Consider the following 16,876-nt stretch of genomic DNA (forward strand, 5'->3'; position numbering starts at 1 on the left):
TTTGGAGGGTTGTTAAACCTCCGTGGATATCAAACACTCAGAGACACAATGGTGAGATTCGATAGAAATGCCGCCTTGCGTTCGAAGAATGTTCTGATTAATGTACGCACTTCCGAAGTTTCAGAAATGGTAATAGATTTTCGATTACCTAAATACAGAGAAAACAGCAGTGAAGATGTCGGTTGTGTAATAAGCTATCTTTACGTTGCGGGTGTTACAAACTAGTCGGTACTGAAACGTCGCTGGGATGTGACAGACTAGTCGCTTCCAGCAAGTTTATTAAGTCACATGCACATGCACATGTTGAGCGTATCTTGGCCTTGACAGACGGCTTCAGTAGCTGAAGCTGTATTCCCGCTGCGGCAGCAATGCTCGGGATCACGTTGGACCGACTGTTGCTATCTTGCCTACAGCTCTCAATCAGTATTTTAGAAAGTGACATTCAGCGACACTTACACCTATTCTATAGACAATTTCACAACTTAGGTATCGATTTTTCTCGCGTGTTCATTATCACAGTCGGACACAAATTTGTCACGCGTGCACGACTTTTGATTATGGTAGTAAGCAAACGGATTATTAAAGTGTTATTACATACTCAATATTTTAGAGTGAAACAATTAACTGTACATTTCACTTTGTTATACGACCCGATGTCACTTGTACTATCGTGTTAAGGCCACTCAAAGAGACAATAATATGGCATGGGGGACATGGAATGGGGGGCGGGGGCAACTCAGGATGGTTTTGGCGATAGCGCGGGTACAAAGGTAAGCTTTTAAACGGATACACAAGGGTTTTAAAACATTTCAAATGAGAACGGATTGCAGCGAGACACGCACTGTTACCGCCAGTTGTTGTTGCCTTCTCTCTAAACCTTGCTTTTATTCAATTCCCACAGTCTCACAAAATGCTTGATGTACTGCTCTTCTGATGTCTATTTTCTAGAATTTCATCTTCTTTAACCACGCAGTTTTACATAAATAGCTAGTTGCAATAGCACTTCACGACGTTTAAGATGTGGTCATGAGAGTGACTTACATGTATGCGTGCTCGCTGTAATTTTAAGCATCAATTGTTATTCACACTGTTCAATAGCACCAGACGTTATAACTACACTATACCGTTAAAACAGAGGTATGTTATGGTTCAAACTCGTCAATTGTTATTCACACTGTTCAATAGCACCAGACGTTATAACTACACCATACCGTTAAAACAGAGCTTTGTTTTGTTGTTCACAGATCACATCAACGAACTGACGACCGACCTCTTTGTTATAAAAAACATATCTCATTTTGCTAAAGGTTTAAAAAAAATACAAAAGATATTTTATACACACCACGTGGTACTATTCCTTCTATCTTATGAATATTTTATATGATATTAATACGACACGATGCAATACCACGCTCGATATATTTTCACATGAAGGTACATGCAATTTTACCGGTTTTCGATGAAACAACACCCCAACCCCTCCCCCGTCTAAAAAACATAACTAATCTTAAAAAAACCTATAGATTTTAATTAAAACCAATCACTGTCGTCTTGTGCACAGTGTACCTGCCCTACAAATCTAGAGTCCTGACAAATTAACTTCATGTCAAGTCCTTATACTCGTGAGGTATAAATGTCGCGTGTGTCTTACGTACAGCACGCGGCATCGGCTAGTGTCTCGTTCAAGACTAGAGACTTGTCAGTGTTTTATCGCTAGAGCCAAACCGGGGGAGGAAGCTGGATGTGTTAACACGTCGTAATCACCGACAACCAGGTGCTAACAAGTAACCGTTGGTATCGCGGTGACATTTACTTCTCTGGTCCAACATGTTTCTCTCTAGCTCTCTTTACAATCGTAGCCAGGGATACGAACCAACACATGGTTGGTTCGCCATCATTTCTCGTTGAAAAGAAATACGCTTGCTTTATAACCTGATTGACCGAAGGGTTGCCCAATGAATCCTTGATCAAGCTTGATAGCAGAATTAGCGGTTACATGACACTATTGAGAGGATCTTCTCCCCATTTGAAACCATCACTAACGATGCTAGGCAGATTTTGAGATAATTTTTGTGACAATCATGCAAGTTGAATTCTCTAATGTGGCATAAGAATTTAAGTCGTTGTAAAAGTGTAGTGCACGCGCATTAGAGGGAGGTAACTCTTTCACAGTTGGCATTTTTCATGCGTGTCCCTTTAAATACAGATGCAACATCTAACAATAAGGTAGAATGGGCATATAAAATCAAATTTGTATGACCCACATTAATTAAAAAGAAATACATTGACTTTGACTTCGCTTATAACCAACAGACCACAGGTCGTAACTACCAACGGTCATACTGTCAATAAGATCTACGATAAGCGTGACGTTTCCATTCCTCGTAAAGTTTCCATCCCTCTATGTAACATCCCTCTTCCCCACCCTGACATGTTTACATGTCGCGATCAATTTTAGGTCTTGTTCCCAATACCCGGAAACATGTCGACAACAGCAGGCTTTGAAAGATGTATGATGATGATGGTGGAGAAGTATGATTTCCTTTCCATATTATTTTCTTCATTGTTTGACATCAAGTTAAATGTGTTTGTTGATTGATGTACCGTGTGGAAATCAGTCACCTGGTCCTCAATTTTGAGAAGTTGATGATAAATGGACACTTGCCAAATAGAAACTTCCGGTCTTATTTCCCGTACTTTCTATATTTCATAATTTGCACTTGTTTTATTTTCAGTTATATGGTGATATTTGTTTCCGAATATTGAAGTAACTAAACATCTGTTGACGTTGGCTTAAATACCACTTTGTAAATATGTGATCCAAGAAATGTTGAGGTAGTCTAGAGGCTAATAAGTGTTCAATGGCCTTGTCTCTATATATGCTTTGACTACCAAGAAAGGTTACCATTGCTAAACAAAGCAAGTCAGTTTCATCATAGCAGTATCAATGTCCAAAAGGCAACCAATACCTCAGTGAGTGGGTGTGGTGTGCCTATGTGAGTGGGTGTGGTGTGCCTACATGAGTGGTTGCGGTGTGCCTACGGGAGTGGGTGTGTTGTGCCTAAGTGAGTGGGTGTGGTGTGCCTAAGTAAGTGGATGTGGTGTGCCAAAGTGGGTGGGTGTGGTGTGCCTACGGGAGTGGTTGCGGTGTGCCTAAGTGAGTGGGTGTGGTGTGCCTAAGTGAGTGGGTGTGGTGTGCCAACGGGAGTGATTGCGGTGTGCCTAAGTAAGTGGGTGTGGTGTGCCTACGGGAGTGATTGCGGTGTGCCTAAGTGAGTTGGTGTGGTGTGCCTACGGGAGTGGTTGTGGTGTGCCTAAGTGAGTGGGTGTGGTGTGCCTACGGGAGTGGTTGCGGTGTGCCTATGTGAGTGGGTGTGGTGTGCCTAAGTGAGTGGGTGTGGTGTGCCTAAGTGAGTGGTTGTGGTATGCCTAAATGAGTGGTTGTGGTGTGCCTATGTGAGTGGGTGTGGTGTGCCTAAGTGAGTGGGTGTGGTGTGCCGACGGTAGTGGGTGTGGTGTGCCTAAGTGAGTGGGTGTGGTGTGCCTACGGTAGTGGTTGCGGTGTGCCTAAGTGAGTGGGTGTGGTGTGCCTACGTGAGTGGTTGAGGTGTGCCCAAGTGAGTGGGTGTGGTGTGCCTACGGGAGTGGTTGCGGTGTGATTAAGTGAGTGAGTGTGGTGTGCCTAAGTGAGTGGGTGTGGTGTGCCTATGTGAGTGGGTGTGGTGTGCCTAAGTGAGTGGGTGTGGTGTGCCTACGAGTGTGTGTGGTGTGCCTACGTGAGTGTGTGTGGTGTGCCTACGTGAGTGGGTGTAGTGTGCCTACGGGAGTGGTTGCGGTGTGCCTAAGTGAGTGGGTGTGGTGTGCCTACATGAGTGGGTGTGGTGTGCCTAAGTGAGTGGGTGTGGTGTACCTAGTGGGTATGGTGTACCTCAAGAGTGGATATGATATATTTCAGTGAATAGGTTTTGAACTCTTCAATGACAGGATGAATACCTCGGTGAAGGGGTGTGGAATACCTCAAGAGTGTTTGCAAAATACCTCAGTGAGTGAGTGTGTTGTGCCTAAGTGAGTGGGTGTGGTGTGCCTAAACGAAAGGATTTGGAATACCTCAGAGAAAGATGATAGAATATTCCTGCAGTTATTTGAGTGTAACAGGAATAATTTATCTTGTTCAGCATGATTTTGGAAGTGTTGTTTGTGCCGTGATTTCATAGTAGTGAATGTATTTTGGCCACACTTGTGTGTTTCATGCTAACTGCCATGTTGTACCATGTAATCATGTTTTTTATGCAAAGTTATTTTCCTGTGTGTACATTTTGTAGTAACATAGTTTAAACATAATTTTTTCATTCAATACAGGAATGGAGGCACAACATCCCTAAGAGTAAATTTCAGTGGAAATCCTGATGAACTAACCGTGGATCCAATAGTATACAGGTCTCAATAAAGTCCAGGTAATGAGTACAAAGGAGTCCAACACAGTAGTTCTTCTGTACACTGGATGTTTATTGGGATGTTTACTTTATTGTTCATGCTTTCAATTATTTCCAGCTTTTTTGAAATCTCAAGCAGTAGGGGCTTGTGTGTCTCATGCTGTACTTCAGTGCAGAAGTTTCAGATTGGGTGCCTTGCTGTTCCTTCCTGTTTGGGCCTATTTTTTGTACAATTACTGATTGGTCCCACTACAGTTGAACTGTTGTATGTTTGATATACTAAACTATATATCAATTAATTTTTCTTTGTCAATCTCTAGAGGTAACCTTATTGTTTGTTGTATAAGCATGCTTGTTGTTGCATTAAGTACAGAGATACATTTTTGACACAGAATTCTCCAGAAAAGTCATATCCAAAAAAGAAATCAAGGCTTGAATGTCTTTTGTTCTTTTTACTTCACCTAGTAAATCTTAACATACATGTAGAAGTTAAAACACATAGCATGTATAGTAGTACATTGTACTTATTAAAATATAACAAAGAAAACAAGAATGTAAACTTCATCACTTTTATCATTGATGCAGCATATCTAACAAACCTGGTACTGCAGATCTTTACCACTGTGAGCACGGCTATATAACAGGAACTGTAACCAGAGATTAACTAACTCTGGCCTCATATACAACTGTGAACACAGCTATATAACAGGAACTGTAACAAGAGATTAACTAACTCTGGCCTCATATACAACTGTGAACACAGCTATATAACAGGAACTGTAACCAGAGATTAACTAACTCTGGCCTCATATACAACTGTGAACACAGCTATATAACAGGAACTGTAACCAGAGATTAACTAACTCTGGCCTCATATACAACTGTGAGCACGGCTATATAACAGGAACTGTAACCAGAGATTAACTAACTCTGGCCTCATATACAACTGTGAACACAGCTATATAACAGGAACTGTAACAAGAGATTAACTAACTCTGGCCTCATATACAACTGTGAACACAGCTATATAACAGGAACTGTAACCAGAGATTAACTAACTCTGGCCTCATATACAACTGTGAACACAGCTATATTACAGGAACTGTAACCAGAGATTAACTAACTCTGGCCTCATATACAACTGTGAACACAGCTATATAACAGGAACTGTAACCAGAGATTAACTAACTCTGGCCTCATATACAACTGTGAACACAGCTATATAACAGGAACTGTAACAAGAGATTAACTAACTCTGGCCTCATATACAACTGTGAGCACGGCTATATAACAGGAACTGTAACCAGAGATTAACTAACTCTGGCCTCATATACAACTGTGAGCACGGCTATATAACAGGAACTGTAACCAGAGATTAACTAACTCTGGCCTCATATACAACTGTGAGCACGGCTATATAACAGGAACTGTAACAAGAGATTAACTAACTCTGGCCTCATATACAACTGTGAGCACGGCTATATAACAGGAACTGTAACCAGAGATTAACTAACTCTGGCCTCATTTACAACTGTGAACACAGCTATATAACAGGAACTGTAACCAGAGATTAACTAACTCTGGCCTCATATACAACTGTGAACACAGCTATATTACAGGAACTGTAACAAGAGATTAACTAACTCTGGCCTCATATACAACTGTGAACACAGCTATATAACAGGAACTGTAACCAGAGATTAACTAACTCTGGCCTCATATACATAGTGAGGAAAATGGAAAATAATAAGCAAAACATAAAACCACTTATATATATATATATATGGAAGGTTACAAACTTGTAATGCAAGTAAAAGTATGCTGACAAAATTAATAAACAGGAAAACAAAAAGAGACATCACTCCTAATGAATAATTAAAATAAAAAAATAAACAACTGCATACATTGGCATCAGGTAGTGTTCATTTGTACAATCAGTTTCAATGATATCAGGGAAGATGGACAAAACATAACACAAATTAAGGCATTGAAATAAAGATTATATGATAAGCACAAAACTAGCATGTATGCCATGTTTCTTCGAATTGGTGTAGAAAATGGGCAGTATGGTGATTAACGGTCTTCCATCCAATGACAAATGGAGGGACACTCTAAATCCAATACAATTATGTAGGTTTTCAAAAAAGTGTGTCTATCAGTTAAATTTCGCTTCAACTTTTGATCAAATATCAAACATGACACGCTTGACACAATGGTTAATGAAAACAAAATCCTCCCTACAACTGCTACTCTATAACAACAAAGGCAGTAGAAAAAAACACAAATTTTCTTGTGTCTAGCAGCAAATATCGGTAAGTAATGCTGTAATCCAGAGTGATTGCCTGGCAACTTTCATTCCTTACAGAAGATGAAATACGATCACAGAAGTTAGTGAAGTACAAGTGTGACAGCTCAGGTGTATCGACCTAATGTCATACTGCTCATGAACTCTGGCATCTGAAAAAAAATTTAAACCTTTAAAACAGCAACATCATCATTCAATGATTTTAATATATTGATTCTTTAGAGAACAGGTATGTTAAACATATAGACATCATTTGGATATCTGCCATGACCTGACAGTCTGATGTTCTTTATTTGTGTAATGATTGTTACCCAACTTACCAAAGTCAAAATGGTTTATCAATTAATGATGCTAGTACACAATGGTATAGTAACTATAACTGACAGTGGTACACAATGATGTAGTAACTAGTGTCACTGGTACACATTGGTGTAGTAACTAGTGTCACTGGTACACAATGGTTTAGTAACTAGTGTCACTGGTACACAATGGTGTAGTAACTAGTGTCACTGGTACACTATGGTGTAGTAACTAGTGTCACTGGTACACTATGGTGTAGTAACTAGTAACACTGGTACACAATGGTGTAGTACCTAGTGTCACTGGTACACAATGGTTTAGTAACTAGTGTCACTGGTACACAATGGTGTAGTAACTAGTGTCACTGGTACACTATGGTGTAGTAACTAGTGTCACTGGTACACTATGGTGTAGTAACTAGTGACACTGGTACACTATGGTGTGGTAACTAGTAACTTGGTACACAATGGTGTAGTAACCAGTAACACTGGTACACAATGGTGTAATAACTAGTGTCACTAGTACACAATGGTGTAATAACTAGTGTCACTGGTACACTATTGTGTAGTAACTAGTGTCACTGGTACACTAAGGTGTAGTAACTAGTGTCACTGGTACACTATGGTGTAGTAACTAGTGACATTGGTACACTATGGTGTAGTAACTAGTGTCACTGGTACACTATGGTGTAGTAACTAGTGTCACTGGTACACTAAGGTGTAGTAACTAGTGTCACTGGTACACTATGGTGTAGTAACTAGTGACATTGGTACACTATGGTGTAGTAACTAGTGACAATGGTACACTCACTGGTACACTATGGTGTAGTAACTAGTGTCACTGGTACACTATGGTGTAGTAACTAGTGTCACTGGTACACTATGGTGTAGTAACTAGTGTCACTGATACACTATGGTGTAGTTACTAGTGACACTGGTACACTATGGTGTAGTAACTAGTGTCACTGGTACACTATGGTGTAGTAACTAGTGACACTGGTACACTATGGTGTAGTAACTAGTGACACTGGTACACTATGGTGTAGTAACTAGTGTCACTGATACAGAATGGTTAGTAACTGGTGCCACTAGTACACAAGGTCACTGTAACACATGAGATGATGAAATGACTTACCTCTGAAGGATTGTTTAATGCTTGGTGTATCATCTTCTCTATATTTCTCATCATAGCCACCTTCTGTTGGGGCTTCAATGGATACTCAATCTTCTCCGCTTGTCCTGCCTGGTAAATTTATTTCATAAAAGCAAAATTCAATCCAGGTCACATCCTTCAAAATATCAGTCACCAGAGAATATTGAATCAACATTCATATCTCATAAGTTTTTCATAATTTCCTAGTTTGTTTTTTAAATTATCATTAAAATTTTTAACAGACATTGATACAAACTTAAAGGAACTAAATGGTTTGATTTTTATTTCGCAGCTGATAAAAAGCATTATAACATTTAAGTATCTGTTAAAAGTTGTGCACTTTCTGTTAATTTCAATATTCAAAAGTTAGCATAACCATTTTATTAAAAAACGTCAAAAAAAAAATTAAAAAACAAATGGGAGCAACCCAACATTAATTATATCATTATCGTTCGGAGAGTATAAAATATGTCTGTGCATGCGCAATGTGGTAAAATTTAGAAATCATAACAAAGAAGTGTGTTAAAATGAGGTTCTGAAAGGTCATGTAATGAACTCGGCTATCTCTGATCAAAACACCAAATTGCAGTAGACACAACAGCGAGTGTTGCCCAGTGTTAGTTTGAAGCTGATAATGTTTACAAATATTCACCAAAAAGTGCTACAACTCTGTGAATAGTATAATTTCAAGTATTACAATGCTTGTCTAAAATCAAATGCATGGGAAAACATTTCGAAATCAAACAATTTGATTCCTTTATATCAAAAAGGCCTAAATATCCTGTATCACTGGTGGTCCTTTTGTTATCTGACCAGCTTTCATTTCAATTTATTAAACAATACAACGGTCTTTAACAATAAACATTTGGCACAGGTCTAAGTACCCTGATTATGAGCTTTAGGTAACAAACACACAGTAATAATGACCCTTTACGCTGATGTCAGGAACAAGGGGAATAACTCTTTAATTGAATCTCTATACAAGCTTCCAATTAAAAACTCTTACTCAAGCATTTTCACTTTTGTAATCGTTTACTATTGTTTTCTGACAAAATGTTATAATAGACACTGAATGTTTGATGTTTCAGTAAACAGTCAGAGGCAGTATAGCACTAGATTACACTTACCTTGTACCAAAATGTGACAGAGATGGTGTAGCCATGTGATGGTAGAGACTGAACATGGTGCCACCTGTTGGATATTAACACGGTATATGAATCACAAATCATATATTTATCACACTTAGGAATACAAGTTATTATTCTGTGTAGACGGTTCATACATCATATATTTATCACACTTATGAATACAAGTTATTATTCTGTGTAAACAGTACATACATCATATATTTATCACACTTATGAATACAAGTTATTATTCTGTGTAAACAGTACATACATCATATATTTATCACACTTATGAATACAAGTTATTATTCTGTGTAGACAGTTCATACATCATATATTTATCACACTTATGAATACAAGTTATTATTCTGTGTAAACAGTACATACATCATGTATTTATCACACTTATGAATACAAGTTATTATTCTGTGTAAACAGAAAAATTACTGTTATAGAATACATCACAACAGAACCTGGTTTCTCAACAGAACACTGAATAATCTCAGTAGTAAGTCGTGCTGACCCGTAATGGGGATACTGAATATGTTGTACTGACCAGTACATGGGAATATATAAGACATCTCCTGGCCCAACCACAGCTTCCATACCACAAGCTTCTTTGAATTTTGGAAATTGTGTGAAGTCTGGATTGTCAAAGTCAACCTACAAAACAAATCAGAAAAGTTACTTCCTGTAAAGAAAAACAATTACAAATCTATAAATAGAGTAAAAAAACTGTAACAGAACATTGATATTAATCCATATAGTCTGATTAAGTCGGGCATAAAGTTACAGTAAGTTAAAAAATATCAACAGTAAATATCATAAACAAATTCATTTTTTAATGGGCATATTTATGTGAAGCTGTGTGTGAGTTGCGGCTAGGTAGCTGTATGTATGTGTGGTAGGTGTAGGTATGTGTGGTAACTGCATGTATGTGTGGTAGGTGTATGTATGTGTGGAAGCTGTATGTATGTGTGGTAGGTGTATGTATGTGTGGAAGCTGTATGTATGTGTGGAAGGTGTATGTATGTGTGGAAGCTGTATGTATGTGTGGAAGGTGTATGTATGTGTGGTAACTGTATGTATGTGTGGTAGGTGTATGTATGTGTGATAGGTGTGTGGTGTGTGTGTGTGTGTGTGTGCATGCATTTGTGTATGGTAGCTCTGAGTGTGTGTAGTAGATGTATGACATACCTGACTTTGTCGTGTGTGTGTAGTTGTGTAGTAGATGAATGACATACCTGACTTTGTCGTGCGTGTGTAGAAGATGTATGACATACCTGACTTTGTCGTGTGTGTGTAGTTGTTTAGTAGATGTATGACATAACTGACTTTGTCGTGTGTGTGTAGGAGATGTATGACATACCTGACTTTGTCGTGTGTGGGTAGTAGATGTATGACATACCTGACTTTGTCGTGTGTGTGTAGTAGATGAATGACATACCTGACTTTGTCGTGTGTGTGTAGTAGATGTATGACATACCTGACTTTGTCGTGTGTGTGTAGTAGATGAATGACATAACTGACTTTGTTGTGTGTGTGTAGTTGTGTAGAAGATGTATGACATAACTGACTTTGTCGTGTGTGTGTGTAGTAAATGTATGACATACCTGACTTTGTCGGTCACATGGATGATATATAGGGTATGGATACATGCAGGCAAACTGAGATGGTGGGAAGAGAACAAATCTTTTGTAGCCTCGAACTTGTGAAAAAAAATTTTCTTGTTCATCATAATGTCCTGGTGTGACATTTCCTGAAATAAACAAAACTTTCGACATCAAATTCAGTTGTGCATTAATGTGCTAATGAAATAAATATCTTAGCTCTAGTCTATTTAAAAAAAAACAGGCCCAACATGGATAACATGTCATACACAAGATCAAACCTAAACCTACAGATTTATACTTCATATAGGATTACACCTAGACCTATAGCTCTATATAACATATAGGATTACACCTAGACCTATAGCTCTATATAACATATAGGATTACACCTAGACCTATAGCTCTATATAACATATAGGATTACACCTAGACCTATAGCTCTATATAACATATAGGATTACACCTAGACCTATAGCTCTATATAACATATAGGATTACACCTAGACCTATAGCTCTATATAACATATAGGATTACACCTAGACCTATAGCTCTATATAACATATAGGATTACACCTAGACCTATAGCTCTATATAACATATAGGATTACACCTAGACCTACAGGTCTATATAATATACAGTATTACACCTCCACATACAGGATTACACCTAGACCTACAGGTCTATATAACATATAGGATTACACCTAGACCTATAGCTCTATATAACATATAGGATTACACCTAGACCTATAGCTCTATATAACATATAAGATTACACCTAGACCTACAGGTCTATATAATATACAGTATTACACCTCCACATACAGGATTACACCTAGACCTATAGCTCTATATAACATATAGGATTACACCTAGACCTACAAGTCTATATAATATACAGTATTACACCTCCACATACAGGTCTATATAATATACAGTATTACACCTCCACATACAGGTCTATATAATATACAGTATTACACCTAGACCTACAGGTCTATATAACATATAGGATTACACCTAGACCTATAGCTCTATATAACATATAGGATTACACCTAGACCTATAGCTCTATATAACATATAGGATTACACCTAGACCTACAAGTCTATATAATATACAGTATTACACCTCCACATACAGGTCTATATAATATACAGTATTACACCTCCACATACAGGATTACACCTAGACCTATAGCTCTATATAACATATAGGATTACACCTAGACCTACAAGTCTATATAATATACAGTATTACACCTCCACATACAGGATTACACCTAGACCTATAGCTCTATATAACATATAGGATTACACCTAGACCTACAAGTCTATATAATATACAGTATTACACCTCCACATACAGGTCTATATAATATACAGTATTACACCTCCACATACAGGTCTATATAATATACAGTATTACACCTCCACATACAGGTCTATATAATATACAGTATTACACCTCCACATACAGGTCTATATAATATACAGTATTACACCTCCACATACAGGATTACACCTAGACCTATAGCTCTATATAACATATAGGATTACACCTAGACCTACAAGTCTATATAATATACAGTATTACACCTCCACATACAGGATTACACCTAGACCTATAGCTCTATATAACATATAGGATTACACCTAGACCTACAAGTCTATATAATATACAGTATTACACCTCCACATACAGGATTACACCTAGACCTACAAGTCTATATAATATACAGTATTACACCTCCACATACAGGTCTATATAATATACAGTATTACACCTCCACATACAGGTCTATATAATATACAGTATTACACCTCCACATACAGGATTACACCTAGACCTATAGCTCTATATAACATATAGGATTACACCTAGACCTACAAGTCTATATAATATACAGTATTACACCTCCACATACAGGATTACACCTAGACCTATAGCTCTATATAACATATAGGATTACACCTAGACCTACAAGTCTATATAATATACAGTATTACACCTCCACATACAGGTCTATATAATATACAGTATTACACCTCCACATACAGGTCTATATAATATACAGTATTACACCTCCACATACAGGTCTATATAATATACAGTATTACACCTCCACATACAGGTCTATATAATATACAGTATTAAACCTCCACATACAGGTCTATATAATATACAGTATTACACCTCCACATACAGGTCTATATAATATACAGCATTACACCTCCACATACAGGTCTATATAATATACAGTATTACACCTCCACATACAGGTCTATATAATATACAGTATTACACCTCCACATACAGGTCTATATAATATACAGTATTACACCTCCACATACAGGATTACACCTAGACCTATAGCTCTATATAACATATAGGATTACACCTAGACCTATAGCTCTATATAACATATAGGATTACACCTAGACCTATAGCTCTATATAACATATAGGATTACACCTAGACCTATAGCTCTATATAACATATAGGATTACACCTAGACCTATAGCTCTATATAACATATAGGATTACACCTAGACCTACAGGTCTATATAATATACAGTATTGCACCTCCACATACAGGATTACACCAAAACCTACAGCATTATATAACATAGAGTATTACACATAGACCTACAGATCTATATAACATAGAGTATTACACATAGACCTACAGATCTATGTCATAAACAGGATTAAATCCAGATCTACAAATCTATGTAAACTATTAGTAAAATTATTTAAGATGTGCAATTATTAAATCATAATTAAAGAAGAGCATGAAACATCTTTGAAATATTTCACTTCCTTTTCAAATGCTGTCATTGAAAGAATGTCAGCTTTGTCTGTTTCAGAATACCAGGTGCAAATAAATCTTTTTAATGTTTTCTATCCAAAGGGGAATAAATCAATGTCACGATGTAGTTTTCTACATCTAGATTTGAGAATTGACTTTAAATATCAAAGTATTTTCTTTTGATGTACATGTTGACAGTATCAGACTTGTTATTTTCACTGGAGTTGGGGTCTGTACACCAACTGTTATCTGTTTGCCTATGACCATGACTATGTTAACCTCTATCTACCATTGAGCCTATTGTCAATTTGAAAAACTCGAATAATGGCAAACTAAATCAATAATTCCACTTTGTTTTGTGACATGTATTCTTGTTAAGAAAATAACTAACCACTTACCTTCCATTCCAATCAAAAGAAGATTGGACGTCATTTCTCCAAAATTATTAGTTTTTTGTTGCCTGGTCACCCAATGCCAATTGAAGCCAAGGAAATCACTGATGACTCTTTTTCCCACTGTATCATGTAAGATCTGTTGAAGGTATAGTCTGTAAACACAAAACTACTTCATCACAACTCTAAAACACAATATTCAAACTTCTCTTTCATCACAATTTTTAAAAAAAATTCCCTTTTAATCCAATTTCAGAATACACTGAAATAAAACTTGACTTTGATTTGAATTTTAGAAAACTTTAGCCTAACTTCTTTTTAGTTAAAAGTCTAAAAAAAGCCAACACAACATTAATAAGGATGTTACACTGTTTCACTTGATCTCATCAAATTGAGAATATAACTGAGTAATCAGTTAGTTGATTCTGATCCCATAAAAATTAAAGGATCTGATAAAGTCTCAAAACTTCGACTACTTCTGAAGTAAATGATTCAATTTTGGTGTGATTTTACTAAGAATTCTCCAATTTTTCAATTCTTAAGTGTAGAAAAATGTCCAAATTCCACAATATCAACCATATCATATCCAGGGTTTTCCATAATTTTGTTAGTAGTAGGCTGTGTAATGAAAGTAGGAGGTTGGCCTGCTGTGTATGTGTAGTCGTGTACGGAACATTATTACGAAACTGGATTGGTGTAGGCCGCCAAATGATCAAAGTAGCTGGTCAAATTGGCCGGTGACCGGCTCTTATGGAAAACCCAGCATATCCCTTATATAAATGAATGACTACAATCAGTAATCTCCCTTGATATCTTCTACATGGTTATCAGTGAAAAGTACATTCAGAAGGTAAGCATGACACTAAAAAGCAGGAGTGAACTCTCTTCCAAATGGACACATCGTTATATACTGTATTCATCCTGTAATAAGCTTATGGGTTCAACACATCATCCTAACTTATATTCAGGTGGAGGGCTTATTACACGACAATTTAACAGTACTGGCTTAGCATTTTTAAAAAAACGGTAATGTATATGATTGGCCTTATCTAACATTAGGCATGGTCTTATTTTCTGATAAATACAGTAATGTAAATACTCTAAAAATAAAAGTGGTTTGAAAATATTCATGAACAACAAATACACTTTATAAGTGCTTACCTGTCCTCTCCTGGTTTGGCACTATGCAGTTTTTCCACGAATTCTGAAAATTTCATATCTTGTTTTTCAGTTGGCATTCTAAAATCTTTAACATTAACAGATTTTTTATCATCACAATATTGGAAATTTTTGTTTTTTGAGATGTGCACAACAAATTCTCCATCACCAATGTTTTTTGATAGGTAGTCCAAGTCCCAGTGTAAAGCAGAGGTCACCAGATTAGTATCAGTTAACACCACAGGAAGCTGAAACCAACAGGAAAGACATTAAAGAGAGTATCCATAAGAATTATTTTTTTGATCAATTCATTTATCAACTGAAATGAAAGTTCTTCGTAATTCTTGAACAAATTAATCTTTTTTATTGGAATAAATCATTAAAAAAATTTTCCCTCTAAAAAGACATCAAACCAAGAATTCAAAAATTATCCTAAGGAATAGTGATGATTTTTTAAATGCCAAATCCAAGGTGGGCACATGTTAGCATTTTTTATCAATCCCCAGACTTTGTAATGTACATCATGGAAACCTGTATCTGAAATATGAGAATGATTCACCCAGTGCTTCTCAAGAATTATGGCAATAACTAACTATGAATGTCAAAAACTGAGATTAACACCGTGTCAGACATCTTGTTTTTACGATAGGTTCAAAAATGGGTAATGCACATCTGGAGACCAACATGATGATGGTGAGCTAACAAATTTGCATGGAGGCAATACTTACTATTCGTGGTGATTATTATTCACTTGACAGATTGATGGATTATTTCATCATACCTGGGAAAGTGTTAAATATGTAAAAATGTTCATAAAGAAGAATGTTCAATGGAACCTCAGACTTTGATACCTACAATGTATATCCAAGACTGTGATGAAATGCATAATCATGTTTGATTTAACCAGCTTTTTATACCCACAAGTGTTACAGCAACCAAAATCAAGGTAATACAGATAAACAGTTCACGTGCTACAGCTCGACAAAAAGGCCGCTCCGAAACACATAGCGATGAGGAGCCGATGTGTAGACGATACTAAAGTGAATATACAAGTAGTCACAACATCCAGTGTACACATTCCTGACCCAGGCCATGGTATCTATATTGGTTAGGATGTCAAGTGTAGAAGGGATGTCTTTTTTATGAATCTAGAAGGTAGGATTTAAATTCATATTACGATAGAGATCCATCGCAATGATTTAAACAATGGTCAGTTATCTTCACATTACAAAGCATGTCTGTCGTCACGTACACCACACTGCTGAACAAGCTAGCACATTTTGTATACATCTAATGACAGTTGTTCTAATATATCTTACCGCTTTGGAAATTCTTCTATCTGCTTCTGGATCGTTAATGCTTAATCTAGGAATCTGTTCTGTCGGGAATGAATACTGCTTTAGATCGAACGATCTGGGGTCTTTACTTTTTTCCGTCATGTTTAATACTAAACACTGTCGAACAAACGCTTATCGTAGTTATATATATTTGACAAACAGTTTAAGGACGCGGACAAATTGAAATATTTTTAAGGTATCGAACACATGACATTGAAAAAAAATAACAAACAATTAAGGATACAT

General features: G+C 36.8%; 1 protein-coding gene across 1 annotated transcript; it reads right to left on the bottom strand.

Annotated features, from left to right (window-relative positions):
- Positions 1-4,870: 4,870 nt before the first annotated feature.
- On the bottom strand, positions 4,871-16,741 carry LOC132554919 (hypoxia-inducible factor 1-alpha inhibitor-like). Its single transcript, XM_060219249.1, has 8 exons — positions 16,613-16,741; positions 15,297-15,541; positions 14,142-14,290; positions 10,931-11,076; positions 9,874-9,980; positions 9,318-9,381; positions 8,173-8,280; positions 4,871-6,890 (listed from the first exon to the last, which is right to left on the bottom strand). Exons 1-8 carry the CDS (start codon positions 16,730-16,732, stop codon positions 6,846-6,848), a joined length of 984 nt encoding a protein of 327 aa, XP_060075232.1. The 5' UTR covers positions 16,733-16,741; the 3' UTR covers positions 4,871-6,845.
- Between the last annotated feature and the right edge of the window lie 135 nt (positions 16,742-16,876).

The sequence above is a fragment of the Ylistrum balloti genome, unplaced genomic scaffold (assembly GCF_031769215.1).
Source record: "Ylistrum balloti isolate Yb309-2 unplaced genomic scaffold, AGI_CSIRO_Ybal_v1 Utg370450, whole genome shotgun sequence".
Lineage (NCBI taxonomy): Eukaryota > Metazoa > Mollusca > Bivalvia > Pectinida > Pectinidae > Ylistrum > Ylistrum balloti.